We start from the raw sequence: 27,698 nt of genomic DNA, 5'->3' as shown, positions 1-27,698 counted from the left end.
TGCAGATCATTACAACATCTGCTTTGCAGGGATCCTACTGGACAAGGATGTGGTCATAGAGGTCACAGGCTGAGAATCAATGGAGACACGTGGTGCTCATCTACTTATGAGAAAGATGTCACTTTTTTGCTTGGTCCACTGATGGTTGAAAGTTCTGACCTATTTAATGATCTCACTCCAGCTTTTTGTTTTTTGTTTTGTAGCCATAGGAGTGTTTGAGAACTTTACTAACCTAGGTAAGGTCATAATTGTCCTGTAATGCTGCACACCAGCAGGCACTCTCTTAACTGATGGCAATCTCCAGGAAGACTAGGTGCCTCAGAATTCCATTGCATTGTCACTGGAACTCCCAGCGCACACTCTAGGATACCTCCAAAAGGGTGCTCCCAACACACATCTCTAAGACACACCCAAAACAACACTCTGCACTTGGGTTTACTGAAGTGTTTATCAAACGAGATCTGACAGCTCTGACATCACATTTTGTGGTTTGCTTCTTGCGACCTGGCCATCCAGCTTTGCTGACTGGGGCTCTGAGGACAGAGCTATTCCGATGCACAAGAACGTCAGAGGCTGGCCATGTCTGTGCCATGAGGGTGTCTGTGGCCATCGCATTCCCCTTCCATGGATGATGGGAAAGACGCCTGGCACCTCTGCATTTAGGCTCTTTCCATGCACAGGGGCCTGCCTGAGACACCCGGCCCATCAACCATGGGGTACCATCCTTGCCTACCACCTACCTATACCCATATCCCATATTGTTCACTCTTCCCTGACTGTGGACAGTCAGGTCCTGAGGTCCTGCCTTGATGGCAGCTGAAGAAGCAGCTCTGCAGCTCTCACCATCAAGGGCTTGCAGGAATGTCTTGATTAGCCATTTGTCATTTGACTGGCAAGACCTGGGCTACTGCAGGAAGAGTTCTGCTTATCTGCTTATCAGGAACACCTGCTACATTTAGGCCCCAAACTGATACTAGCTTCTTGTTGGCCATTATTTTCATACCTTTGTAAAATAACCCGTAGGGAACATTGAAATGTGTGAAAGCACAAACACAAGTTTCTCATTAGACCATAGAGCATGTGCTCTAAGGTTCATTCTACAGAGCTTGGCGTTAGTCCCCACAGGGACTGGGAAGCCACGGGACTCTTCCTCCTGACTGCTCCCTCACTGCAGTTGCCACGAAGAATGGTGTGTCTGCTCTTCCTGGCAACAGCTTCATGGACCCGACAGCAATTTTTAGAAGTAAAGCCTCTATTGCCAATCCTTTACAGATTTACAAAGGAATATCTGATTCAGATGTCTTTGTTCCTTCTGGGTTAACTGTCACTTCCACGGTCCCATGGCAGAGAACTTGCCTGCTTGTCCACCTTCCTCCTGTCCTCCCATTTTCCCTCCTTTTCCTCCCCCCTCACTTCCTTCCATTTTGAAGAAATTTATATTTATCACCTAATCTGCTACCAGGCGCCTAAACATGGCACTGCCACTTCTCACCCCCGGGCAGCCTCTGTGGTCCTGCACACAGCAGGTACTGCCTTCTGGGCCCTGGCATTCACTGCTTTCAGTTTGCATCATCAGCTTGGAATCTTGGAAAGGCCATGTGGTAAGGAGGCTGGAAACCCCTAGCCATGTTTCTGGAATGAGCTTTGCTCATCTGGCCTGGCTTTCCCACAGTGAGCACAGCGTGGCATTGTTTCTCTGAGCAGCTCAGCCCCAGCCCTGGAGCATGCAGAGAATGCGGCCCACGGCCTGACTGCTCCCACCAGAGTCCTGCAGTCTCCCCTCCCAACCCTGAGCAGTCTTGGTTGGTCAAGACCCACGGCCACCTTCTCCTGCCTTGGAGATGCTTAAGTTGCTGACACTTCCCTGGGCCTTCAGAGATGGGTAGATCATAGGTTCCTCACTGAGTGCTGGGCCCTGGATCAGGAGTAAGAAAAGGCCAGAGGTTTTTGCTGGGCAGACATCCTCTGTCCTTTCTGGGCTGAGGCAATGGCACCTGCAGCCTTGTGTGCAGTGGGAGTGATGGTCTCGTTGCGGAAGCATAAGGGTTTCCCCACCTGTGGCCAGGAGGAGGGAGCTTGTGCTGGCTTGAGGTGGCATGAGCCTTGTTTGTGCCTCCCTCGAGGCCTCTGCAGAAATGCTGGCCAGTCACACTTCCTGATGGCCTCAGGGGCCCAGCCAGCGTGGGGGTGTCTGTTTACCCCTTGAAAAGCTGACCTGAGAAGACCCTGAAACTCCAGGGAGGGCCATTGAGCTAGGTAGACCCCTCACTGAGTGTCCTTCAGGCTGGAGCAAGAACAGGCGCTCAGAACAGGCCAGTGGCTGTAAGAGATGACAGGAAGACTGGGGCCTGGGGAGGGGGAATGATAGGTGTCGTGTCAGAGGTGGTCTCCTCTTCTGGCTCACTGTCCCCATCATCCAGACCTTTGGCAAGGGAGGGGACGATGCGGACCACATTGTCTTCAAAATGCACCTGCTTCTTTTTGGCCAGGGAGTCAGCTGGCTCCAGGCTCAGCTCCATCAGCGTGTTGGGGGGCTGGAGAGCACTGGGCTTCTTGGTCCCCTTTAGGATACTCTTCATGTGGATGAAGAGGGAGCTGGGCCCCTCCTTGAGGGCCCCATGGAAGGTGTAGGTTTGCTCTGTGTCCCCAGAGCCGGTAGTGCTCACGGCGCTGCTGGAGGGGTCTGTGTACTGCTCTGGGGAGGCCAGCACCTCAGGGACAGCTTTCCTCTTCTTCCGCTTGCTCAGAAGGAAGTAGGCCAGGCCAGTGACGATGAGCATGGAGCCTGGAAAAGAGCCAGAGATCAGGACATTAGATGAGTCGCGGAGAAAATCCAGAGCCCTTGCGAGCATGTGCAGCAGGGCTCCTGTGACCCTGCGCTGTGTGGCCATACACAGACCCCTGTGGCCCTGGCTTTCTTGCCTGGCTTGTCCTCACACCCCACATCAGATTTGGAGGTCCACCTGGAGGCTGGGACGGGGATGCTAAATGGCAGGAAGGATGGGGATTCTGCTTTTCAACATGGTCTCCCTGGAGGGCTGACTTCCCTGTATTGTAGATGGGTTCATGAGGAGAGGGCACAGTTTTCACAGATAGGGAGCAGAGAGAAGGACACTAGCAGAAAAAGTCGTGGATGAAACTGAAGAGGTGGGAGCAAGAAATTCTGGGTTCTGCGATCAGAAAGCAGGCTGGCCAGTGGTGTGCACCTGGAGAAGTGGAAGTAGATGAGGCTGTGAAGATTTTCTGGGATCCCACCCTGAAGTGCCTTTCAACCCAGGCTGAGGAGTTTGGACCTGAATGGGTAGGCACTGAGGAGATTTGGAAGGGTTTGGGCAGGGAAGTGGCCATGTCACACCTCTGGGAAACTCAGACCACACAAGGTCAGTGGGAGGAAAGGCGAGGTCCCCTTTGCAGTTCCACTTCTGGACGGCTCTGTGAAGGAAGGATGCACTTCTCAGGACATTCCTATCATTTGGTCAGCATGGAGGATGTCTGGCACTCCTGTGATTCCTCATGCCCACTCTCTAGGTTAGAGAGGACAGTGGGGCAGGTAAGGGCCCTGGAGCCACCACTGGAGCTAGACTTTGAGGGGTTCAGCCCCTCCTGCTCAGAGCCCACCTATTCTGGGGCTGCATATCTCTACCCCCATGTTCTTACCTGGGATGGTCACGTGCCAGACCAGGACGGGGTGGAGGAAGCAGGCCACCGACAGCAGCAGGTAGGCCAGGAACTTCTGGAAGCAGCCTAGCCAGTGAGCCTTCTCCCTTACTCTGTCTGCCGGGGACCCTGGTTGACACCTGGTGAGAGGGAGCCCAGGTTAGCAGAATGTGTCCCAGGAAAACTTCAGCAAGACTGGATGCCATGGAGTCTGGGCCGGGCCCTGCTGTGGGCATGCTCTGCAGTGGGCCCTGGTTGAACAGGAGGCCCTAGCAGTCCTTGGTGTGGGTTCCACAATGAGTGGACTTGCCTGAGTCCATTCTAGAGGGTCCACAAGTTTTTGAAAAGCTGCCCAGCCCTGTCTTTCTGGTCGAGGGGGAAGCAAGTTAAATGCTCTCAGGATGCTGCATGAGTTAGTGAGGAAGAGAGCTGGAGGCTCAGGGCTCACTGGGAAGTCTGCACCAATGCAGAGAAAGTATGCAGTTCAGGAGCCACCTGGCTGGGACAGTTATGCCTGTAGTGCACTGTACAAGAGGCCTGGCCAGGTGAGTGAGCAGGCTGGAATCCAACTGTGCCTTATTCACCCAGCCTTGCCTAGGCACAGGACAGTGTCAGCCCAAAAGGGCTTCTTTCCTAACTGTATACACAGGGACCACACATAGCCCTGGCAGAAGTCTGATGTTGAGCAGCTTCCTTCAGGGACGCTGCCTTCAGGTTTCACAGGCGGCAAGTGCCTGCCTGTAGACCCAGAGCCTTCATCCTCTGAATTGGCCTAGAGCTGAGGCTCTACACAGGCGCATCCTGCCTCTCTAGCTTTGAGGGAGTGCTCAGGCTGTCCAGGTGGCCCAAAGCACTGCTTTCTTATACTCAGCAGGCTGGACTGCCATGGCTCACTGGTGCCCCCTGGTGCCCATTCCTGTGTGTGTATGGTGGGGGGGTGCGGTGGAGTCCATCCAGGGTCCATTCCTCCCCAGCCTTCCCCCCAGCTGAAGTTTCAAGTACATCTTGGCAATGGAATTCAGCAGAAAGGGGGAAAGCTTTCTGCCTTAGGGCTGGTGAGCCTGAGAGGCAGCCAGTGGCCTTGTAAGGTGCTGGGACAGCTGGATCTGAAGACTGGCTCTCTCACTGACCACCCAGAGACCAGTGTCTAGGTTCTGAGAGCCGCAGTCCTTGGTCTCACCGATGACAGCTTCCACATACTGAGTGTAGGCTGGGAAGCAGCAAGGGCCTCCCGAGATCCTGCAGGGTCTGCACTCCTGCCCCACGGAGGGGTGTACAGACGTACCGCCCCTGACTTGCCCCCAGGCCCTAGGAAGAGACAGAGCCAGTTCCCAAACCCAGGTTTGCTCACTCCCAGCTGGGCCTTCTGAAGGGTCCTCATCCCGTGGCAGATGGCTCAGACACTGGGGCCCAGTGACTGGCTGCTCCTGGTGAGGGGGAGCTGGACTTTTCTGGGGATTCTGAGCAAGGACAGGCCCTGAATGAATGTGTTGGTTGGTTTTCTTGGTTGGAACCATGGCAAAGAAGGCAATGGAGCTCATGGGCCTGCGCCCACCTCCAGGTCAGGCTGGCTGTACTTCGGTGGGGGGATCCTGTCCAAGGTGGCTTCAGGAGCAGAACATTCCCTGGTTGTGGGTTCTTGGGTGGAGACATCTGTGGTGTCTGGGGCTGGGGTGAACAGTGGAGGGGTCTTTCTGGAGACTACTTACTGGAAGCAGATGGCCAACAGCTGAGCCACAAAGTAGGCCCCTTCGCATATGGAGACAGCGGCTCCTGTAAACCTGCGGGTGAAGACAGGTGAGAGGCAGGCTGGCGCCTCTGTCCTCCTTCGCTTTCCTGAGGGCTGTCTTCTCACACGTGGCCTCTTGATATCACATCTACAGCCAGTGGACTGACCTGGATTCCCCCAAACAACATTCACCAGGGGCTGTCTCCAGGCCATGGCCTGTTCCGTACTGGGCCATTTTGGGGAGAGGTGGGGTCTGGGGTTCAGAGATGAGTGGGGAGGGCACCGTGGCCAGCAGGTGACATGACCTTCACCTGGTACTCTGTGTGACACTGGCAGGCATGTTCTTCTACCTGCTGGTCACCAGGATGGACACCCACTGCCTGTGTTCCAACCTTAAAGCTGGACCTGTTCCTAACCCTTTCCTTCTTCCTTTCCATATTGCCCAAACAGTAACCAGGAGCTGTTGATTACATTCCTTCAATACCTTCCAAATCGCTTCTATTCTCTGACCTCATGGGCATTGCCTGGGTTTAGGCCCTGCCCCCTGGACCCCCGCACCAGCTCCACTTCCTCACTTACCCCAGCCCTGTCTCCTGCTCCTCCACTATGTCACTCTGGGCTGCGTGACACCTGAATCTGATCATGTTCCTCCTGATACAGAATGCCTCAAAGGCTACTCGTGCTCCCAGTGTGGTCCAGGGATCCTGCAATCAGCATCTCCTGAAGAATGTGTAGAATTCATGGCTCCCAGGCTGCTCCTGGACTCACATTAGCATCATTGGAATTGGAATATGTACTTGCAGAGGGTCTCACTGCCTATCCTCCATGTTCTCTTGACAACTCAAGAAGCGTGCCACAGGGCTTTTGCACAAGTGAGCACTTCCTGGAAGGCCTTCCCCTTCCCTCTCCAGTCTGTCTGGTGACCTCCTCTTACTTCTCCATGTGATACCATATGACCAGAGCCACCAGTCTGTGAACTCCCACAGGGTGTTCCCTGTCTAATTCTGTGCAGCCCAGGCTCACAGTGGGTTGGGTTTACTGGGCTCCATTAATGGGCATTGCAATGAATGAAGGAATGAAAGTAGATAGTGTGGTGCAGAAGGTGGCTTGGGGCCAGGGTTTCCTCAGAGCCATGGGTGTTTCTACCAATCTAGAAACACTCTGTGATTCTAGATTGTATGATCACAGGTGAGAGGTGTGACGTTTCTGTGTCTCAGTTTCCTCAGCTGTAAACTGGGGTTATTATAGTGCATCAACAGTAAAACTGTTCTAAGAATTAAATGATATTTGTAAAGCACTTAGGACCATGCTTGGCACACAGTAATTATATCAATTCTCATTATCATTTCTCTCTCCATGTGATTATTTACATCATTTAGTAATCTCTACTCCTCTCACTCTCTATGCCTCCCAAGTTACCCCTTGGTTTTAAAATGATAATCACTAACATTTATGTAATGATTGCTATGGGTCAGGCATAGTTCTAAAGGCCTTACAAATATCAACTCATTTAGTCCTTGCAACAATTTTATAATAAACACTACAATTACTGTCAGTTTACAAATTAGGAAAGTAAGGCACAGAGAAGTTTGCCTCATCACCGACAGCCCCTTATCAGTAGCAGGGGAAAGATCAGAACCCAGCACTCAGGCTCCAGAGCTTGTGTGCCTAGCAGGCCCATCAATACACGTGCTACGCAAAATAATTTCCACTGACTTTTCCTACACCCTGGGACAAAGGGATATATCAAGGCTTGGGGAATAAAGGGACCCATTCAGACTTCCTGTCTGGTGCCACTGAGTGGCAGGGAGGGACAGAGAGGGCAGGCAGTGTGTGCTGATCCTGCAGGTGTTAGAGAGCAGGACACAGCGAGGGGCAGGGGACCCCAGGCTAGACTGGACCACCCAGAGACCACATGGGTATAGGGTCCCTTCAAAACAGAGACAGAACAGGTTTCTGGGCAGAAGGCAGCCTACATTCACGTGCCATGGCCTGACCCGAGAGTTAGGTACCCACTGGAGAGGAGGAAGGCCCGCCTGCTTCTGGATCCCAGGGCAATGGTGCACAGCGGCCAGGGACACGGTCAGTTAGACATGGAGGGTGTTCAGAACGAGGAGAAGTCACTGTCAGCCAGCAGGGGCTACAGGCTCAGGGCACAATGGCCAGGGCGGAATGCCAGGAAGGAGTGTCAGGTATTGGGCAGGTGGAAATGGGTGGAAGGTACTTGGGCACCCAATGGAATGAGTGAAGCTTAGAGGCGAGGCCATGCTGGTGAGTTTGAAAAAGAGTCAGAAGCTCCAGGCTGTACATGAGTGGCAAGAAGTGAGGCAGAGGCCAAAAGATGGCACAGGGTGTGGACCAGAGGTGGTGAGAGCCCTTGAAGGCTGTCAGAGAGATTTGTGTGTCTAGAAGACAGTGTGGAAATGGGCTTGGAGGGTGGCCTGCATCTAGGAGATGGCAGGTGTGAGCCCCCAAACACAGCAAGGGGCCTGCTCTCAGGCAGGAGGGTGGAGACTGCTAAGTACACAGGTCAGCTGCCACCTGAAGGTGGAGGCAGATCCTGAGAAGGGAGGGGAGTGGAGGTCACAGCCTGGTGGACCCTGTAGGCAGAACTGGACATTTGTGGGGCAGCCTGGCAAATTGTTATCTATTGCTTCTCAGCTCAGTAAGTTCTTCAGGATTTGTGGGGCTAGAATACACAGCCTTCCTATCTCATTAGGAAGAAACTGCTGGAAGCCCCTCAGAATGGGGCTGCAGAGATGCTGTGGCAGAGACCCAGGTTCTTCTAACCCCCAGGACACCACTGCACAGGGGTCACCTTCTTGTCAGGGCACATTTACAGAGGTAACTGGTGGTGGAGAAGAAAGGACATTGCCTGGGAAACAAAAGGGTCTTGGGTTCGAATCTGGATCCTGCTGCTCATGAGCTTGGTGATGTGGGCTAACCTGCTTACTCCTGAATTTTCTCATCTGTAAAACTAGGCCAATATGCACTTCTCCTACAGTGCTGTGAAAGCTAAAGAACATAATGCAACTAAGACATTTAACTGTGTTTGACATGTAGAGAAGCTCAAATATATATTCCTTTGACCTGATCCCCCTTTATCTAAAACAAGAATTCAATTAATATTTGCTGAATAAATACATGATTGATGAGATGCATGGGTGGGTGGGTGGGTGTATGGATGAGTAGGTGGACAGATGGATAGATACGCGGGTGGATGGATGGATGGATAGATGTATGGATGGGTAAATGGATAGATGGGTAGACAGATAATGGGTGGGTGCATGGATGGATGGGTGTGTGAATGGATGAATAGATGGATGGGTGAATAAATGGATAGGTGGGTGGATTGATGGATGGTTGGGTGTATGGGTAGTTGGATGGCTTGATAAATGTGTAGGTGCATAAATGGATGGATAGGCAGGTGGATGGATAGATGGGTGGCTGGCTGGATGAATTGGAAGATGGATGGATAAATGGGTGGGTGGATGGGTAAATGGGTGTGTATATGTATGTATGCATGTATGGGTAGATGGATGGATGGGTGGATGGATAAATAGATGGGTGGGTGAATAGGTGGATAGGTGAGTGGATGGGTAGATAGATGGATAGATGGGTGGGTGGATGGATGGAGGAATGGATGGATGGATGGATGGGCAAGTGGATGAAGAGGTGGGAGCATAGATGGATAGGTAGCTGGATAGATGGGTAGATGGCTGGATAGATGGATGAATGGATGGGTGGATGGATGAATAGATTGGTGGGTGAATGGATGGATGGGTGGGTTGATGAATGGATGGGCAGATAGATGGATAGATGGGTGGCTGGCTGGATGAATTGGTGGATGGATAGGTAGGTAGAAAGGATAATTCATTGATTTATGGGATGGTCTGCACAAACCAGGAGCTATTCTAAAGCCCCCCTCGACTCCCTTCACCCCTGAGATAGGATGGAATTAGCATGGGAAGGGGACTGCTCTGAGTTATTCTGAGTAGATAGATGTATGGTGAGTTGAGCAGAACTTACAGGTCAAAAGTGGCACGTGCACACATACTCACAGTAGATAGAAAGCCAGGCTTTTGAACTGGCCCTGGAGGAAGGTCTCAGTGCCCACGCCGATCAACACTAAGGGGCAAGAGAAGAAGGAAGAGTGGGCCTAGAGCTCTACACTACAGCACTGCCCTGTTGGGGATACCTTGGCTGTGGAGTGAGTCTTCTTCCTGGGGACTGAGAGCCAAGGTAGGTTCTTCTCTTCATGACACAGGCAACTGTGACTAGCAAGGTGCAAGAGAGCAGGAAGCCTCTTGGATTGGTCCCTGGAACTCCAGGCAGAGGCCCAGAGGTCTTCTGATTAAGCTTCCCCAGAGCAGCCACCCTTAGTGCCCCCAGCGACTGCCCACACTAATGTGCCACCAGCCCTTTGGTTCACAGCTCTTCTCTGCCACGTGCTGGGGCCCACCCCAGTGTGTGCTGTGTGTCTGGCTTCAGTGCTTGGCCGTGGATGGGCCCTGCCCCAGCCCTGTTCTCTTGCTTGGGTCACTGGTTGCTGTTGTGTGGCCTTGGTCTTGCTTGCTGAGGGGTGGCTGAAGGTCACACTCATTGCTCATTTCTTTGGACCCCGTGCTGACTAAACCCCTGGGTTTTCGCCCTGACAAGGAAATGTTGCTCAGCCTCAGCTCTCCTCCTCCCCTTTCGTGGCAGTTGGTGATGACCTTCCATTTGTCCTGGGTGAATTTCATCTCGGACCTGCCTTTCCAGACTTGCTATCTCTGGGTGCTCTCCTCACAGGGATTTGCTGGCTCCCATGGCTTCCCACAACCAGCACAGCACTGACCCTTGGAGTCCCTGATAGAAACATTCCAGGGGCAGTGCATTGGCCTGCTGAGCAGACATCTTTCTGTCCCTAACTGATTACACTGTTGGGCACCCTGTTTCTCTCTGGGCTCTGATGATGGCCCTGCTGTGTGCTGGAGTGTGGCTTCATCCTCTCTTCCTCCCAGTCAAAGATGGTGGGCTGGGTTGTCAGTCCCTGACAACCTGGGGGTGGCCCCTCCTCCCTGCTGCTCATGGGGCTGCTTCCTGGCTTCTGATGCTTCCTCTCTTCCCTGGCAGAGACATTGTGTGGGCTTCCATCCCCTGGTGTTTCAAGCTGAAGGGGACTTCATCCAATGCTGAAACGCCCCTCCCAGAGAGCAGGGAAGAGCCTTGCACTGAAGCGACCAGCACTCCTCCACTCCTCGATTCCGGGGGTGGGGGATGGGAGGGGTGATCGTGGAGATATGGGGCGGGGGAAAGGGGACAGAGCACTTGGATCTAGGCAGGCGAGAAGAGGCGGTTATATTTTCTGAGTGATGGATGGAGGGCTCTGGGGCTCCGCCGTGCTTCATGGGCGACTGCCCACACTAACGTGCCACCAGCCCCTTGGTTCACAGGAGGCGGACACTGAGTCTCCCACCCTCTCCAGGTTCCAGCTACCCTGCTGGCTCACCTGGGGCAAGGACGGATGATGCTAGCGGGCCACATACGCCTGCAGTGTCAGCCTAACTGAAGGGTCCAAACTTACAGAGCACTTCAGAGCTTCCACACCATGGTATACACATCCCGGCCCTTCCAGCAGGCCCGTGGCACAGGAGTCCCACTCTCTTCGTTTTACAGAGGAGGACAGTGAGGCTCAGTGGCCTCTATAGTTCACTCAAGGATACATGCTGGAAAGTGAGGGCCTAGAGACCAGATGGAGGCAGCCAGCTCTAGGTGGTGCACAGTTTCCTGCTATCCACTGCCTGCCAGCATGTGCTTGTGCGTGTGTGGACACATGTGTATGTGTGTGGGTAGGCTTTTGAGCGCACGTATGTGTGAGTGTGTGAGTGTGTGAGTGTGTGAGTGTATGTGTATATGTGAGTATTTATGTGACTGTGTGAGTGTGTGTGTGTACGTGTGTGTGTGTGAGTGCATGTGTGTGAAAGTATGTGTGAATGTGAGTGTATGTGAGTATATACGTGCATGTGTGTGAGTGTGTGTGTGTGAATGTGTGTGAGTGTATGTGAGTGTATGCATGTGAATGTGCATGTGAATATGAGAGTATACGTGTGTCGTGCAGGCAAATGGCCACTTATATGGTTTTCACCATGTCCTGTTCTCAGCACCCAGCATTCATTTGCTTTTTTAATCATTGCAGCAGTCCTATGAGAAGATACTCTTGTTATTCCCACTTTACATAGAGGAAACTGAGGCACACAGAATGTAAGTCAAACCAACCAACCAACTACGGATGGAGGCCCAGGTCAGATCCTGAGTTTCGGTCTCTCATTTTCCAGTTCATAGCACAGTCACCCAATCTCTCTGAGTCTGTTTCCTCATCATACCTCCTGCACACAGTGGTCATGAGGACTGCAGTGAGCTAACTGATAGCAAGCATGTCACGGGTGCTCAGTGAATCACTGGCTGGGGAAGAAGTGCTTGCTGCCCTGGGCCTGGGAAAGGGTGTTCGACTCAGGGCTGACGTCTGCGTTGAGCACTCGGGAGGGCAGGCGTGGGCTCCACTCACGTGGCATGTCATGTTGGCCAATTTGCAGGGGCTAGTGGCAGACGACCAGCAGATGGCAGGAAAGGGTCTTGGGAACTCAGCTTCTTCCCTGACCTGCACCCATTTGGCATGTGGAGAGCTATTTTGATACTTTTGTTTTGTACTCTTTAGACAAACAAAGGGTCAGCGGTCACAGGGGCATTTGAGGAACACTGTAGAAACAGTGCTGGTTTGCATTAAAAAAAATCAAAAAATGGCAACAGAGAAATGAGAGCTGGATGGAAATTCCAGTTCTGTGTGTTATTATACACAAATGATAAGTACTTAATTCATCCAAGCTGTGTTTTCTCATCTGTGGAAGGAGCAGAATGAGTTATAACTCAGAGTAATTGCTTGGATTGGAGAAAATTGCTTGGATTGGAGTCTGAAATGCACGGCTTAGTGCTTGATAGATGTCAGATGATCAATGCAAAGAGGCGACTCCTTCCCCCCAACTTGGCCCTGGCAGCTTTCCCAGTGTCCAGTCAGTCACTTTGTACTAAGGAGCATGGGGTCACTCCCACAAGCTCCCTCCCAACCATAGTCGGCTGGATTCTGCGTGTTAAGACTGAGGGATGCCAGTTGGTGGGAGGAGGAGAGTGTGGGGAGCCAGGAGTATGGCTCCTCAATTTACGCAAGGTGGAAGGGGATCAGTGGGGCGCTCATGGGAGGCTGTAAAGACCTTTGATATCTAGGCCAAAGGGTCACTGCTTTCTGCTCAATCCTCCCACTTTTGGGGTTCATGTTCCTGGATGCAGAGCATGCCAGGTTGAGACAACATGGGTCCTTCCTCTGTCCTCCACTCTGTTTGCCTCTGGTCTTGATGTTCAGGCGGCTCTGCTGGGAGCGACAGGCCCACCCTCCTTGGGGGGCGGCTCCTGGCCACTTCTCCTAGGCCTACTTGGTCTTCTGTGGTTACTGGTTGGGCCAGGCACCAGGCTCATGTCTGGCGTAGGCTTAGTCCAGCAGGAGAGATGTGATGTGGACTGAGAAAAGTGCATTCAGCGAGGGCAGTGACCCAGGCTGGACGAGGGACTCACCCAGGAGCTCTGGGGCCAGACAGGAGGGGCCGCTCATGGGACTATCAGGGAAGATGAATAAAGATGAAGGCAGAGTGGACTAGAAAAGCAGCAGGAATGGACCTGTGTAGATGGAGGGGCCAGGCATTGCAGGGGGTGGGAGCCCCTAACAGCAGAAGCAGGGACACAGTCGGGGACAATGGGCAGTGTATGTGGATCAAGGTGACTGCAGGGTTCTTAAATATTGGGCTGTACAGCGTGAGCAGAAGGGACTCATGTTTAGACTGGTATTTCAGAAAGCTCCCTGACCCCGTGCAGATGGTGCGAGGCTTCAGTGATATTTGGTGGTGGCTGAGGGACAGAGACAAGCTCCAGGTGCTCCTGGTCACCTCCTCTCCCAGCACAGGGTATCTGCTAGTTTCTTTGTTGACTTGGGCTTGAAGCACTGTTCTGGCTGTGGCTCCTGATGGTGTGGTGCAGGTGGCTTTCTTGTCCAGTGGCACAGCAGGGTGCTTGGCATAGCGGCTCAGGAGAGTGGAGGGTCTGTTCTGTCTGGGGACTCAGAGAAGGAGGTTTCCCAGGCATAAAGCAGAAGGCATGCCCTGCCCTTGCATGTCAATGTTTGGGCTCTATCTGGGCAGTGGGGGACAGAGGTGTGGGCTGGCCAGGAGGTGTCTGGGATTGGAAGCTTCCTGGGCATGTCAGCCCTGTTGCCTCTCACCCAGGTGCCACCACATGCCAGGTAGACAGTAGGCCCTCTCCGTACGTCTTGTTTCATCTGCACATCTCCCAAGTGGGAACTGTCAACCCTAAAGTCTCCCCCTTTTCTCAGTGATGTGCTGGCTGCCATCTCTCAGGAAAGTTGGCTAAGAACTTTTTTTTGCTGTGAAGACGCGCCTGCTAATCCCTGAGGAGTGAGACTGACATTGTGAGGAAGCCTAAGCCAGCCTTGTAGAGAGACTTCTAACAAGAGAGAGGGAGAAATGACAGCGAGAGAGAGAAATAGAGAAAGGAAGCAAGAGAGAGAAAGAGAGAGAGAGAGAAAGAGAGAGAGAGAGAGAGAGAGAGAGAGAGAGAGAGAGGGGCACAACAGCCCCAGCTTGTTGTGGGATGTGGAACAAATGATGGAAGAAGTTATCTTTGACATTCTGGCACCGGCAGGTGTGACACAGACTGGAAGTGATGGACCCAGACAACAATCAGAACCAAAGCACCAGATGAGCCACCTCAGCCACGTGAGCCATGCCAGCCACCCTATCTGTGACTCCACCTGTGGCCCCAGTCATCATGGAGCAGAGGTGAGCCGCCTCCACCGCGTTCTACCAGAATTCCCAAACCACAATGTTTTGAGCATAATCAAATGATTGTAGTCTTATGTCACTACGTTTTAGAGTGGGTTGTTATGCAGCCACACACAGGTAACTGGAAAAGCAGTTTATTCTGTCATCTAGTCACCTGAGGTTTTTGGCATGGAAGTCTCTGTGTCTGGTCTGACTTCTTAGGAGTAAACATTATATTCTGACTCCTCAGGAGTAAGCATTTCTGGGTCCTGCAGCACCTGCCCCATAGCCTTGGAGATTCAGACTCCGAGGAATAGGGGTGGCGTCTGGGGACTTCCACTGGGTCATGGAATCCTATTGGTGGTTTTATATTTTAAGACTTCATAGAGGATCTGTGGAGGAGAACACTGTATCATCCAAAGCAGGTCCCTTCCACAGTTGCATTTTGCAAACATTCCCAGTAGAAAAAGTGAAGAAAGCAAGAAGTGAGATTCCTTGCTGTAGGAATTTTGTGAACTGTATCCAACACTCACCCCAGACAGCCACATTGGGCCTGGCTGTGGAAGCCCCTAGCCTGGTGTGCTGACTGGACTGTACTGGAAACATAATATTTTGGAAGGTATCACAGTTCCACATGACACAAATATAGGACTCCAAAGTGTTTTCACTCGGGGCCTGGAGTTTCCCCAAAGTTTTTTTTTCCAGGGGACTAGTCTCCAGAATTGGCAGGAGGTGAACATGAAATGTGGCCTGAAATTTAGTGTGGGCTTGAATGAAGGATGGGATTGGCACAAGTAAGAAGGAACTCCTCTCCAGTCTTCTGAGCGTCTGTTCCCAGAGGCTGCATAGGTGGGCCCCCGCCCTCTCAAAGACCTCACTTCAACCCATGGATGAGGGTGGCCCACTCCTTGTTTTGTGGAATTGCACCTTAGGTTTCTGCCAGGTTTCCAGATTTAGGCGGGGATTTCTGTGAAGCACAAAGAAATTGTGGCACCCAGAGAACCAGGACCAGGGTGGGCCCAGAAAGACACCAGGGCTCAAAATTAAGGAGTCACGCCTCCTAAAATTACAGAGGTGCTCGTTCATTAAGTAGTGTTCTCCCTAAAACTAAGACGGTATTTGTCGTTAAATTAAGGAGGTATTCTAAAATGAAGGAGGTGCTCCTCTAAAATAAAGGGGGTACTTACTGTAAAATTAAGGAGGCCCTCATTGTAATTTAACGTGGCCCTCACTCTAAGCCCGAGGCGGCACTCCCTCCCTCAGGAGCAGTGTAGGTCCTTCCCTGGCCCTGACAGTGGTATCCTTCCCTGGCCCTGGCATCCAAAGATTTGGGTGGCCGAGGGTCTGAGGGCTTCTAGCTCCTTGTGGAATTTAGCCTGTGCTCTGGCCTTCCATCCTTCTCATAGGGCAGTGAGGCTTGTGTCTTGGAAACTCTGCCTTCACAGGATGCTAGTCCAATGTGGAAGTGGTTGGCCTGAATTAGCAATTCACTGGAAAAGATATCCCTGGGGCATTGACCGGATCTGGGACCAGGGACTGAAAATCTGATCTTTGGATTAGCAGATCAATGATCAGGAGCTAATCAATGGAGATAAACAATGGCACAAAGGCCCTGCTACCCCCAGAATCAGAGCCTCATGACACCAAATTCTCTGCAAGAAAGAATCACCCTGAGACTTGCTTCAATCTGGCTGTGCTGTTTTTCCTGCCCAGATGGAGGGGCACGGGAACACTGAACAGCACTGCTTGACAGGGCCATTAGTGGCATTTGACTCCTTCCATCCCTCCCTGTTATCCCACCTCAGGCTCCCCAGATACTCTCACCCCAGCCCAACAGAGGTACCTTACGCCCACTCCAGCACAGCTCACCCCACACCTCTGTCTCACTCCCTGCATGATCCCAGGAGGTGCCTTGCATTGCACCTCGATGGAGCCATTCATGGACAAGCCTGGCCTCTCTCATTTCGTTAGCTCCTTCCCTCCAGTCTCTGTCCCTCCTGTCTGGGCCAGATCCAACCTTGGTAAAGAATTTTCTTCTCTCAGGGGCCAGGGCTTGCTTCTGTGTTGCTTTCCTGAGCTGTTTACTGTAGTTCAGGCTTGGCAGAGATCAGAGATCCTGGGCCAAGAACCTGTGGTGCAACCCTGGGCAGGGCAGCCACTGTGTGAATATCCTTGTCATCCTGGAGCTCTGGTCTCAGCATGGGTGGATGAAAGCTAGGAGGGGGTTTCACCGGAGCAGAAAGAATACGGGGCCTGCATCAGAAAAGCCGAGTCCTGCATCCTCAGGAAAGTGATTAACTCTCTGGTCTGCATCTTCTTCTGAAAAATGGGGAAAATAAAAACATGCAAAACGGTGTCCACCACTGCTCAGTCTAAGTAAATGAGAGTGCTGCACAAATGCAGACGATGGTTAGGAAAGCTATTATAAGAGGCAGGCGGTGCCCATCAGTATTCTCCAGGGAAAAGAGAGGGTTTATTCTCATCCTTTGCTTCCATTAACACACTTGTAGTTTTTTTGTGTGCATCCAAAAAGCTCTTCCCTGTGCACCAATGTTGTTTGTTGTTCACTAATTTGCTTTGAGGTCCCTTCTCAAAGCCCAGTTGGGATATAAGTGACCCAGACTCCCATCTATCTCCATATCTCTTGTGTTAGCCCTCCATAACCCTGCTAGGGTTCCCACGGGGCTCAGGCCAGCATGTTCCTGAGGCTGGGGCCATCTGTGGAGCTGCCTACTGAGGGGATATTCTCCTGGCCTCAGGCTGCTGCTGCTCTTGTCATAGGGCAGACCTCATGGTCCACTGTTGCTTATCCGTTCTGACTCCATGGGTTGAATTGTGACATATGTCTTGCATTCATTGTGATGCCCTTGGTGGCAACATGGGATGCTTCACAGTCATCAGAGGCCACACTAACTGGGTTTTTATATCAGGCAGTGACCTGGGCACCGGATGCCCTGGGCATTGGATGAGAATTTTGTACTCACCATTGCTGAGGGCAGCCTCAGAGCCCACTATGTATATTTATTGCTTCCCTTCATTCTCATCTCCTGCTGGACTCAGGATCTCCAAGGACATCTCAGGGAAAGATGCACCAGGCTGATGACAATGGGCAGGAGAGGTGGTCACCGCCAGGGTAGAGATGAAAAGCTAGATTTGTACCATTTCCAAGGTTGAGTTGCTGGAGCCAGTTGCTGTGAATTCACTGGGACAGTAAGTAGTAGCCACAGGCTTCTTAGCTCAGAAGTTGTGGTAAACGGTAAGCATGGTGGGGAGGTTTACCAACGTGTGGAGATCAGTTCAGCTGACATACATGAGCCAGGGTTCGGAGACAGTGTGGGAAAAGAGAAGGATTTCATGGTAGATATTTCTGGACATTCAGTTGGAAGAGACCTCAGATTGAGCTCGTATTGAAACCGTACAGCAATTTGGGGGAGGACTGATGTCTTAACGATATTGAGCCTTCTGACCCATCAACAAGATAAATCTCCATTCATTTAGATTTTCTTTATTATCTCTCAGCAATGTTTTCTAGTTTCTGGTGTAGTTAGTTTTACGTCTTTTGTCACATTTATCCCTAAATATTTCAGATTTTTGATGCTATTATAAATTGTATTTTTAAAGATCTCATTTTCTAATTGTTTGTTGCTAATGTATGGAAATACAGTTGATTATTATATATTAAGCTTATCTGCTGCAATGTGCTATTCCCTCCATTAGCTCAAGTAGCTTTTGGGGTAGCTTCTATTAGATTTTCTATAGATGATAATGTCATCTGCGAATACAATTTTTCTTTTTCCTCGACAACCTGTATGCATTTTGTTTCTGTTTCTGGCACTGGCTACAATCTCCAGTACAATGCTGGTTGGATGTGGTAGAGTGGACACACTTGCCTTGTTCCTAATCTTAGGAGGAAGCACCTGGCCTTTTACATTTAAGTAGATGTATGTTTTCTGTAATGACCTTTTAAGGTTGAAGGAGTTTCCTTCTGTTACTAGTTTGCTGATGATAGTTTTATTTTAATCATAAAAAAGTTGTATTTTATTTAAAACTTTGTGTTTATGTAGATGATAATATGGCTTTTCTTTTTTAGTTTTTAAATATGATGTCTTAGTCCATTTCGGCTGCTATAACCAAATCCTATATACTGGGTGACTTATAGATAACAGAAATTTATTTCCTACAGTTTTGGAGGCTGGGACGTGCAAGATCAAGGTGCTGGCAGATTTGGTGTCTGAGGGACCCCTTTCTTGTAGAAAACTGTCTTCTCACTATTACCGCATATTGTATGGTAGAAGGGCCTAGGGAACTCTCTTGGGTCTCTTTTATAAGGGTATTATTTCCATTCAGAGAAGGCCCCCACCTCCCAATACAATCATCTTGAGTGTTAAGATTTCCACATATGAATTTGGCTGGGGGTGGGGGGACACAAACATTTAGTCCATATCACATGGTAAGTTGCATTGATTGATTTTTCAAATGTTAAAACAACCTTGCATTTCAGAGATGAACTTCACTTGGTTATGATATATTATTCTTTCAATATATTTGTATTTGTTAAAACTTTGCTTAGAATTTTTGCATCTATGTTGATGAATAATATTAATCTATAATTTTCTTGTAATATCTTTGTCTAGTTTTGGTATTCACATAAATACTGATTTTATAGAAAGAACTGAGAAATATTCCCTCCTTTCAAATTTCTGGAAGAGTTTGTATGGAATAGATATTATTTATTCCTTAGGTGTTGGTAGAATCCACCTGTGAGGCCATCTGGGTTGATACCCCACTCTTTGGTGATGAGGAAGGACTCTGCATACCCACGTGGTTCATTGTCAGTATTGAGGATAGAGTCTCTCACGTAGAATAGCATCTGCCTTGTAAGGACTCTGATATGGTTTGGCTGTGTTCCCACCCAAATCTCATTTTGAATTCCCATCTGTTGTGGGAGGGACCAGTGGGAGGTAATCAAATCATGTGGGCAAATTTTTCACATGCTATTCTCATGATAGTGAATAAGTCTCAAGAGAGTTGATGGTTTTAAAAAGAGGAATTCCCCTGCACAAGCTCTCTCTCTTTGCCTGCTGCCATCCATGTAAGACGTGACTTGCTCCTCCTGGCCTTCCACCATGATTGTGAGGCTTCCCCAGTCACACGGAACTCTAAGTCCAATTAAACCTTTTTCTTTTGCAAATTCCTCAGTCTTGGGCGTGTCTTTATCAGCAGCGTGAAAACAAACTTATACAGGCCCACAGGATAAATTTCTTCTAGGTCTCAATGTCAGGGAGAACCGAGGTATTCACTTCCTATTCCTTCTCAGTGTTTAGGGAGAATACATCTGCTCACTCATCCACATGACAGGTTTCCAGAAAGCATTGCCTATGTCCCCCTTGTTCTCTGTCCATTCCATACACACCAGGCTTCTTCATCTGACCATTACCTGGCCTCCTGGGGGGCTTCCTGAGCCCCTTCTCCACAGTGTCAGCCACTTATGTCAGACAACATTTCTTTTTGTTCACAGCCCTCTTCAGAAGGTGGAATAGAACCCAGGACAATCTTGAAAGAGTTGTCATCCCATGAAAAATAAAACAGGGCTGCCATCTTTCCTCTGGTTGGCTTACTATATGTAGTGTAGAAATAGCCAAGTTCCTGTGGGCTGATCTTCACAACCCAAGCTCAGAATGTGATGAGAAATGTTTCACAGTATAATGCCCTTTACAGTGTAACCCCTTCCTCTTTCCAGCCTCATGGGTCACATACTGCTTTGCTCCTTTCCTCAGACCTTCCTACTTCTTCCATCCTACAAAAGGAGCCGGTAACTCATGCTACACAGTTCCATGCCCTGCACGTTCCTCTAAAATTAGCCTATGCTGAGTGAGAATCTATGTGCCAGGCAGCTTGCTACTTTAGCCATTGTTTCATTGAGTCCTCACAACTCCAGAGGGTAGATACAGTGGTTGTCCCAAGACACAGACCCACCTCCCAAACACTATGCTGCGGTGCTTGGTGCTCGGATGTGCATTTACTAGTTTGTTTTTCTGTCTGGCCTATGTGCTCCCACAGGGCGAGGTCTTGCCATCCTAATCTATGTGTCAACACTGCATGACTGAGCACTCAGCAAAGTTTGCCGAGTAAATGAAACCTAACTGAAGTTTCAGATTTCTTGTTATAAAGCTAGAAGCAAGGCACAGGCACAAAGTTGTGAAGAAAGAAATGTTTGAACCAAATCCTATTGCGTGTCGGTGGTAGGTGGGGGAAACAGAGGGAGGCAGATTCCATTTACTCGTGGAGCCAATTGTAACAGAAGAGGAAAACAGTCAATATTCACTTGGAAGGTCTGAAAACGCAATATGGGCTTGCTTGGGTGATAAATCACCTGCGAGACATTGGAGTGCGTGACGCTTTCTTCAACGGCAGGAGGTGGTCATGGGGATATACATGTAAGAGGGGTGAAATTAGCATGGAGGGCCCAAGATGGTCACTTCAGAAGCATTTGTTTTCCTGAAGGCTTTGAACAGGGCTAAGGTCAACTATGCATTTGCTATATCCTTTAAAATATAATGAGAACAACTGGGTTTTAAACACTTCTTTTCTCTTAATCTATTTTAATAAGCCAATGCTCTAACTGTGTGGAAAGTATGGGAGCAGTTGAAAATGTGGCCACATCCATTATATAGAGAAACAGGTTAATGGGTCAAAACCTGGAACAAAACAAAACCCCTCAGTGATCCCAGGCTGTTCCCAAGCACTCAATTTGTGAGAAACAGCATGTCAGCCTGACAAGCAGAGTTCGCTCAGGATGGCTCTGCCTCCGTCCCCCTCATGTCCCTGCTGGCTCTGCTATGCCCTTTGCTTTGGAGCTGCCATAGCACAGTCCTGTGTTTGGGCAGAGTGGAGTTCCAACACCGGATCTCTGTCTCCTGGCCATGTGAGCTCTGCCAGGCTACCTCAGTGTTCTGAGCTTCAGTTTCCTCATTTGTAAAATGGGACTGAGCCCAGCACTCCAGCCTCACATGCATTTGTGGGGCTGGAGTGACACAATGACCATAATGCATGCAGTCACCCTATACCTCTGGACCCATCAAGGCAAGCCCTACTGTGATAGTTCCCTCTGGAAATGTGTGCAGATCTCTCTGTCCCCAGATGGGGTCCAGAAGCAGGTTTGGCTAGAGAAGGTCATGGTGGTGCTGGTTAAAGCATCTTGAGACAGAGAATGGACAGGTGCAATGAATATCGGTGTCTTGAGATTTAGGAAGTGTTTGGTGACCCTTGACTATGTGCTTCAGTGTACGTGTGTCCTCACCATGACCCCACCTGCCTGATCAGAACTGGCCAAGGGCAGGAGCATGAGGGTAGAGGACGGGCAGTTCTGATCAGGCCTCTCTTGCTCTGCTCTGTGTGTTTTTCATCCTGCATCTTGGGATCATCAAAATACTATGAGACATGCTTTTAAATCCTGATTTAGGTGGAGGAAATAGCAATTAGGAGTGGGGTCTCAGGAGTAGACCATCATCAAGTGGAACTTTGTCTTCTTACTTCCTGGTGTGAGACCCTGAGCAAGATTCTTCACCCCATCAGGCCTCGGTTTCCCTTCCTGTACAGTGGGTATGAGGATGAACATGATGATGTTTCCAAGGACAGGAGGATGCAATGAGATACTGCATTTAAAATATGTAGTGCAAAGCTTGGGCTTTGAGTATTATGTGAATACATACTCAAATAATCATGTTCATTCTCAGCAATCCCTGCTCTGGGCAGAGGCTGGAAGAGTGAAATTCAGCCCTGGAGATGGAGCAGTGGGGCCTCAAGCTGGAGCCTCTTTGCTCTGAGGGAAATTGGGAGACCTTGCTCAAGCGTGCAGAGACATTTTCTGAGCAAGCCTGTTTTGGGGAAGCCCAGGCGCATCTGTGTGTGAGGACACAGCCTGGAGGGGAGGGCTTTCTCTACGAGGCGGGGCCCAGGGACATGCCTCCCCTTCCCTCCATGCCCAGCCTGGACAGCCTGAGAGGTGCACCCTCTGCCCAAACAGGGGGCTCTTCCCATTCTTGTCCTGGCCACCTTGGCAGGGGCTGGGGAGTGGTGAGGGAGTTATTCGCGATTCCCCTGAGGTTAAAGGGTAAGAGGATGGCGGAAGTTCTAAGGGGAGCCAACCCTGCCTTCCTAGCCTGCAATCGGGACCGATGCTGTGGGACTGGTCCTTTCTCATCTCACAGAGGAGGAGCGCCCTGGACCACTGTGCTCCAGGCTCAGTTAAACCCATTTCCCAGGTCCCCTTTCCTGCCATTTGGTCTGTGCTGAGAACCTGTCACAGGGCTAAGCCTACTTTGGGGCCTGAGTCTCGCACTCAGGACACCTTTACCCTGTCTGCAGTGGACACAGGGAGAATTTGCTTTGAGGGATGGACAGGCAGGGGCCCTGGCATCCGCACGGGGGATGTGGAGTGCTCACAGCCTGTGTGCCATTTCCCAGCTGGGTCTGCTTCCATGGGCAGCAGTGGATGCTGCGTCTCAGCAACTGAGGCACTTAGACATCACACTGGTGCATGCGTGCACAAGGACCCACGTGTGCCTGCCCCCGACCCCCGCATCCCGAGCCAGGGAGGTGATGCAAATGAGCCTGGTGTAAACAATGTGAGAGTGGTCTGTGATGTCCTGGAAACCACATGGAAGGAATTTTCAGAGGGAAGGAATTTTCTAATTTTAGAAACACTTCCACCCAGGTGCTACTACCTGAGGCCTGTTTATCCCCATTTGGTGGCGGCAATGATCCGTCTGTGCTCTAGGACCCCTCATGATGTGGGGCTGGACACTGAGGTGGGGCAAGAATGGCCTGCGGGACTTCAAGGAATCCTAAGGAGGCATCATCCGAAGGCTGTGGCTTCATCCACAGTCATAGGGCCTTGACATGTTGGCAGAAGCACCCACCAGGTACCCTCAGTGCTTTTGACAGCCCTGATCCTGTCTGGAGGGGGTCCAGGGAGGAGGCTGCTAATGAGAGGTTGTAGCCTCTTAGCAGCTGCCTGGTCCCTGCAGGTGACACTCTGAGTACCCTTGAGTCACATGTCTTCCTAGCTTTTAAGAAATCCACACTCCCTACCTCCCTAGGGTTTCTGCAAAGTGAGGCCCTCTATTTTCAGTCTTATTTCCTCTCCAGCAGCAGTGGCCTTGTAAATGAAGCCTGGATTTCTCAACAGAGGATTTCAACAAAAAAGAGGCTTAGGAGAATAAGGAATTTGCAAATCTTGTGTACTGGAAATAGACCAGGAGTTCAGTGATGCTGGAAGAAACTCGAGATTTGCCCAAGAACACCAAACCCCTCTCTCTAGTTTCCCATTCACTCCCAGCACTCTAGAAAGCCCAAGCAAGATCATTTGAAAGCCTGGGCATTAGAAGGGAACTCATGGCCTATTTTTAGTCTGAATCTCCTATCAAAACCAAGAGGGAGGCCCATTCTCAGCATAACGGCAGTCCCTTGTACGGAGATAAAGGCTGTGGTTAAGACGAGCACTATGTGCGCGTGCACGTGTGTGTGTGTATGTGTGTGTCTGTGTGGGTGTGTGTGTGCGCACGCGCGTGCACATGGGAGTGTCAAGGGCCGCAGACTCTTCCATTGACTGAGATAAATCAGACTGTTAAACTGTCTCTAGCTAATCCATTAGAAGGATAGGTACATACATCTTAGAACAGCCTCTCGACAGGAGGTGGGCCTCTGCTCTGGGTGAAGTGTGGCTAGGAAAACCGTGGGATTCTTGGCATTTTACAGATTTCGAAACCAAAGTCTAGAGGGACCAGGATGGACTCAGATCAACAGACATTGAAACCTATTTAGGGTGGCCTTCCTTTCCCCAGGATGGCTTGTTTGCTTGTTGGGGATCTTGGCCTTCATTCCCTTCTGTGTAGATGACAACGTGATTCTGAAAGTGGCTGGATCTGGCTCCTCCATCAGCGCCTCCACTCAGAGCCTCAGCAGAGCAATTCTGAGCCTCCTCCTGCTGCCTGCTGGGCAGGGCTTCCTACTCCGCAAGGCAGGGAAGGTTTTGGCCAGAGCTCTGGCCTTTGTGAAAGTTGAAGGACCAGGGTTCCGGGCTGGCTGTCTCTCTGACATGCAGCATGACCTTGGGCAAGGTCACCACTCGCATTTGAGCTCTGGTGCTCCATCCTGTAGCAGGAGGGGTGGGGTTAAACCATCCAGCAGCCCTTCGTGATCTAACTCACGGCCTAGATGCTGGAAGAGTCTACTGGCCAGCTCATGGCTGAACCCAGCCCAGTGCTCCTGAAATGACCCAGCTTCCCGTTGAGCTCTGGAGTGTGTCATGGGGGCTTCTGCTGAGAGGTTTTCATCTTCAGTTCCACTTAGCCATGCTCAGTTCCTGCATCCTTAATCTGTCTGAACACCTGGCCAGCAGGTCCAGCATCTCCGTCATACAGATCAGAAAGTGCAGCTGCAGAGGGGGCAGGGGCTCCCAAGGTCAGGCAAGTGACTGGGCTGGGGCAGGAACCAGCACTGCGTGATTTTGACCTGAGAGAACTTCCCCATTTGGCAAGATCCGTGGGTAAGCTTTTGCTCAGTGGTGGGGAAGGGCTTTGATAGGGGATGTGTCTCCTCTCTGTCCCCAAGGGACAATGTGGCTCAGAGTTAAGGGCTCAGAGTGCTGCCCGTTCACTTCCCCAATACAGATCCTGGCCCTGTAGGGGGCATGGGGCTAAGGGTAGGGCCTGCCCTGGGGAAGTGAGCAGGCAGGGCTCAGGATGGTGGCTGTGGGCTCTGCTCTAACAGTCTGCCCTCCTGGCCAGTTGAGCAGCCCTGTGCTTCTGCTGGGTGAGGGAGGGGAGCCCAGCATCTCTGGGAAGCATCTCTGCTGCTAAGACCACAGTTCACTCCTGCAGCCAGACCTCAGACGGGGGTCTGGGTTCCTACAGGATATTCTGTTAACAGGGTCCAGCATGGGCCCGAGGGAAGCCTGTGATCTCCATGTCCAGCCTAGCTCAGGCTGTCCCCACTGGGCAGAACTGCTCATGACTGGGAAATCTCTCTCCATGAGGTAGGGCTATGGTTTGAGTAAAGCAGGATGAGCTCAGGTGACCTTTTGTAGCTGCACAGCGAGGCCCAGCCCTTTCTACCTTCACCTTCTGTCTCCACCTCCATCTCATGACAACTCTCTGAGTAGGTGGGGTAGACCCCTGGAATCATTTTGCAGATGAGGATCTTGAGGCTTCCCAAGGTCACAGGGAGGGTGAGTTGCTAAGCAAAGATCCAGCACCCAGCCCTCTGGCCCCCGGCCTGAGGCTCACCCCACTGCACCTGCTACTGCTCTACAGAGCAGTGTTTCTGGGGGTCTTGGGAAAAAAATTGAAGCACAGAAGTGGCCAGATGTGCCTGCTGTCTCCCGGCACCTCCCACCCCTCAGGCAGCCCTATCTGCCGTGCCAGTGTGCAAGGAGCAGCAGCCAGGAGGTGGGGTCTTACCTGCAGCAGTGGTAATGCCCAGGAGCCGGCAGGTGTATTCCAGCCCAGTCCAGAACACCTGGAGCTTCATGGTGCCGGGGGTGAGGACAAAGTCCCGGCAGGGCGGGCAGCAAAGTCTCTGGGCCTGAGATGCTCCCGAACACCCTTGTGCAGGTAGGAGGCTGTGGCTGCTGGCTTGGGGCCCCTGCACACCGAGGCCCTGCCTTCCCAAACCAGTCCTGGCCACCGCAGCCTGGCCGAGGTGTGAATAGGGCTCACCTTCCCGGCTCAGCTCGTGCCCTTGCCGGGGACTCAGCTTAATCATTACCTTGGAAGAATGCTCCTGCTGCTCACACAACCCCAGCCTGGGCTGGAGCCGCTCAGCCCCAGCGCAGCCCAGCCGTCTGAGATCGGTGATTAGGGCTGGGCTGGAGGCAGCCTGGAGCTGGCAATTAACCATTTCTGCCTGGGAGGAGGGAGCCAAGGAGTGCCAGGCCCTTTCTTACCAGGCCATGCCTAGAAAGTCACACCTGGATTTCACACTTGCTGGGGGTCTGGAGTGTCAGGCTCTGGAGGGGACAGTGCTCTTGCAGGTCTGTGCTTGTGTGCATGAGGGAGAGAGGAGTGTGTCTTTAAATCACCAGTAGAAACAACTTTTGAAATGAGTTCCAAGCTTCATTCTTCTGCATATAGGTGGATTAGGAAGCTTTTCAAGTTTGTCCCAGATTTGGACTCTGACTAGACATACTTAGCTCAGGCCCCCCCCATGCAGAGGCCTCCCTTCCTCATTAACATGCATCGCAACATGGGATGTGGGAAATCATTTTGGTTCTTTGCTTTGCGAGGGGAGTTGCTATGTCAATAATTAACTGGGTGACCTTGGGGAAACCCAAAGGCATCTGTGAGCCTTGGTAACTTTTGGAGAAAATAAATGTGAGGTTTTGGCTGAATTGGTGTTTTTCAAAGTACTCGGAGTGTCCCTGTAGCTGTTTCAGGGAGCCCAGCCTTTACACTTGGCCAGTGGGGGGCTTTCGCTCATTCTTAATTTACTAATGGATATGCTGGATTGAATGGTATTAAGATTTACCTCTCAGGTGTTTTTCTGAAATCTTTTACCCCTTTGCTCATATAAGATAGAAAACAAAACAACCAAATAAGGAAAAACAACTCCAAGCAAACCCAATACACATACTCCTCAACTTACGATGGGGTTATGTCCCAAAAAACCCATCAGACATTGAAAATGTTTTAAGTTAAAAATGCACTTAATCCACCCCACCTACTGAACATCAGAGCTTAGCCTGGCCTACTTCAGCGTGCTCAGAACACTCAGTTTGTGGTTGGGCAAAATCATCTAACACAAGGTTTATGTTGTAATAAAGTGTGGAATATCTCATGTAAGAATATATTGTACTACATGTCGCTAGCCCAGGAAAACATCAAAATTCAAAATTTAAAGTACAATTTCTACTGAATGTACATCATTTTCACACCATCCTAAGTCGAACCATGGAAAGCTGGGGACTGCCAATAATAATGGAAAACTCAAGGACAGTTAGTTTGGGTCCTTCCTTTCCCTTCCCTACCCTGCCCTGCCCCTCCCCCTGCCCCTGTCCCTGCCCCTTCCTTTCCTCTTTTCTTTCTTTCTTTCTTTTTTTTTTTTTGAGATAAGGTCTTGTCTGTCGCCCAGGATGGAGTGCAGTCGCGCAATCACTGTGGCCTCAACCTCCCAGGCTCAGGCAATCCTTCCACCTCAGCCTCCCAAGTAGCTGGGATTACAGGTGCACACCATACCTGGCTTGCATTTTTCTTTGTTGAGGATGATACATCCTCAACATATATAATGAACAGATATTTTTGCTATTAAAATTATTTTAATTTGATTGATTAATTTGATCAAGAATCTTGGCATTCCATAAAGATTACCTTTTTAAAAAATTTTTCCGCATTGAATGAGTTTAGGAATCTCTGTGCTCATGTGATCTTCAAGATCAAGTTTATAAGTGT

General features: G+C 50.6%; 1 protein-coding gene across 2 annotated transcripts; it reads right to left on the bottom strand.

Annotated features, from left to right (window-relative positions):
* Positions 1–429: 429 nt before the first annotated feature.
* Positions 430–25,981, bottom strand: TMEM72 (transmembrane protein 72). Of its 2 annotated transcripts, XM_010365794.2 has the most exons (5): positions 25,713–25,981; positions 9,448–9,514; positions 5,367–5,438; positions 3,658–3,797; positions 430–2,785 (listed from the first exon to the last, which is right to left on the bottom strand). In XM_010365794.2, the coding sequence occupies exons 1-5, from the start codon at positions 25,780–25,782 to the stop codon at positions 2,304–2,306; spliced, it is 831 nt and encodes a 276-aa protein (XP_010364096.1). In that variant the 5' UTR covers positions 25,783–25,981; the 3' UTR covers positions 430–2,303. The 2 variants fall into 2 exon arrangements, with proteins under 2 accessions (XP_010364096.1, XP_030795901.1); XM_030940041.1 differs by lacking the exons at positions 3,658–3,797; positions 5,367–5,438; positions 9,448–9,514; positions 25,713–25,981 and adding an exon at positions 3,356–3,413 and having other exon boundaries at positions 1,144–2,785.
* Between the last annotated feature and the right edge of the window lie 1,717 nt (positions 25,982–27,698).

This window comes from Rhinopithecus roxellana, chromosome 11 (assembly GCF_007565055.1).
Source record: "Rhinopithecus roxellana isolate Shanxi Qingling chromosome 11, ASM756505v1, whole genome shotgun sequence".
NCBI lineage: Eukaryota > Metazoa > Chordata > Mammalia > Primates > Cercopithecidae > Rhinopithecus > Rhinopithecus roxellana.
Note: the sequence above shows the minus strand (reverse complement) of the source record. Positions and strands in the feature narration are given on the sequence as shown.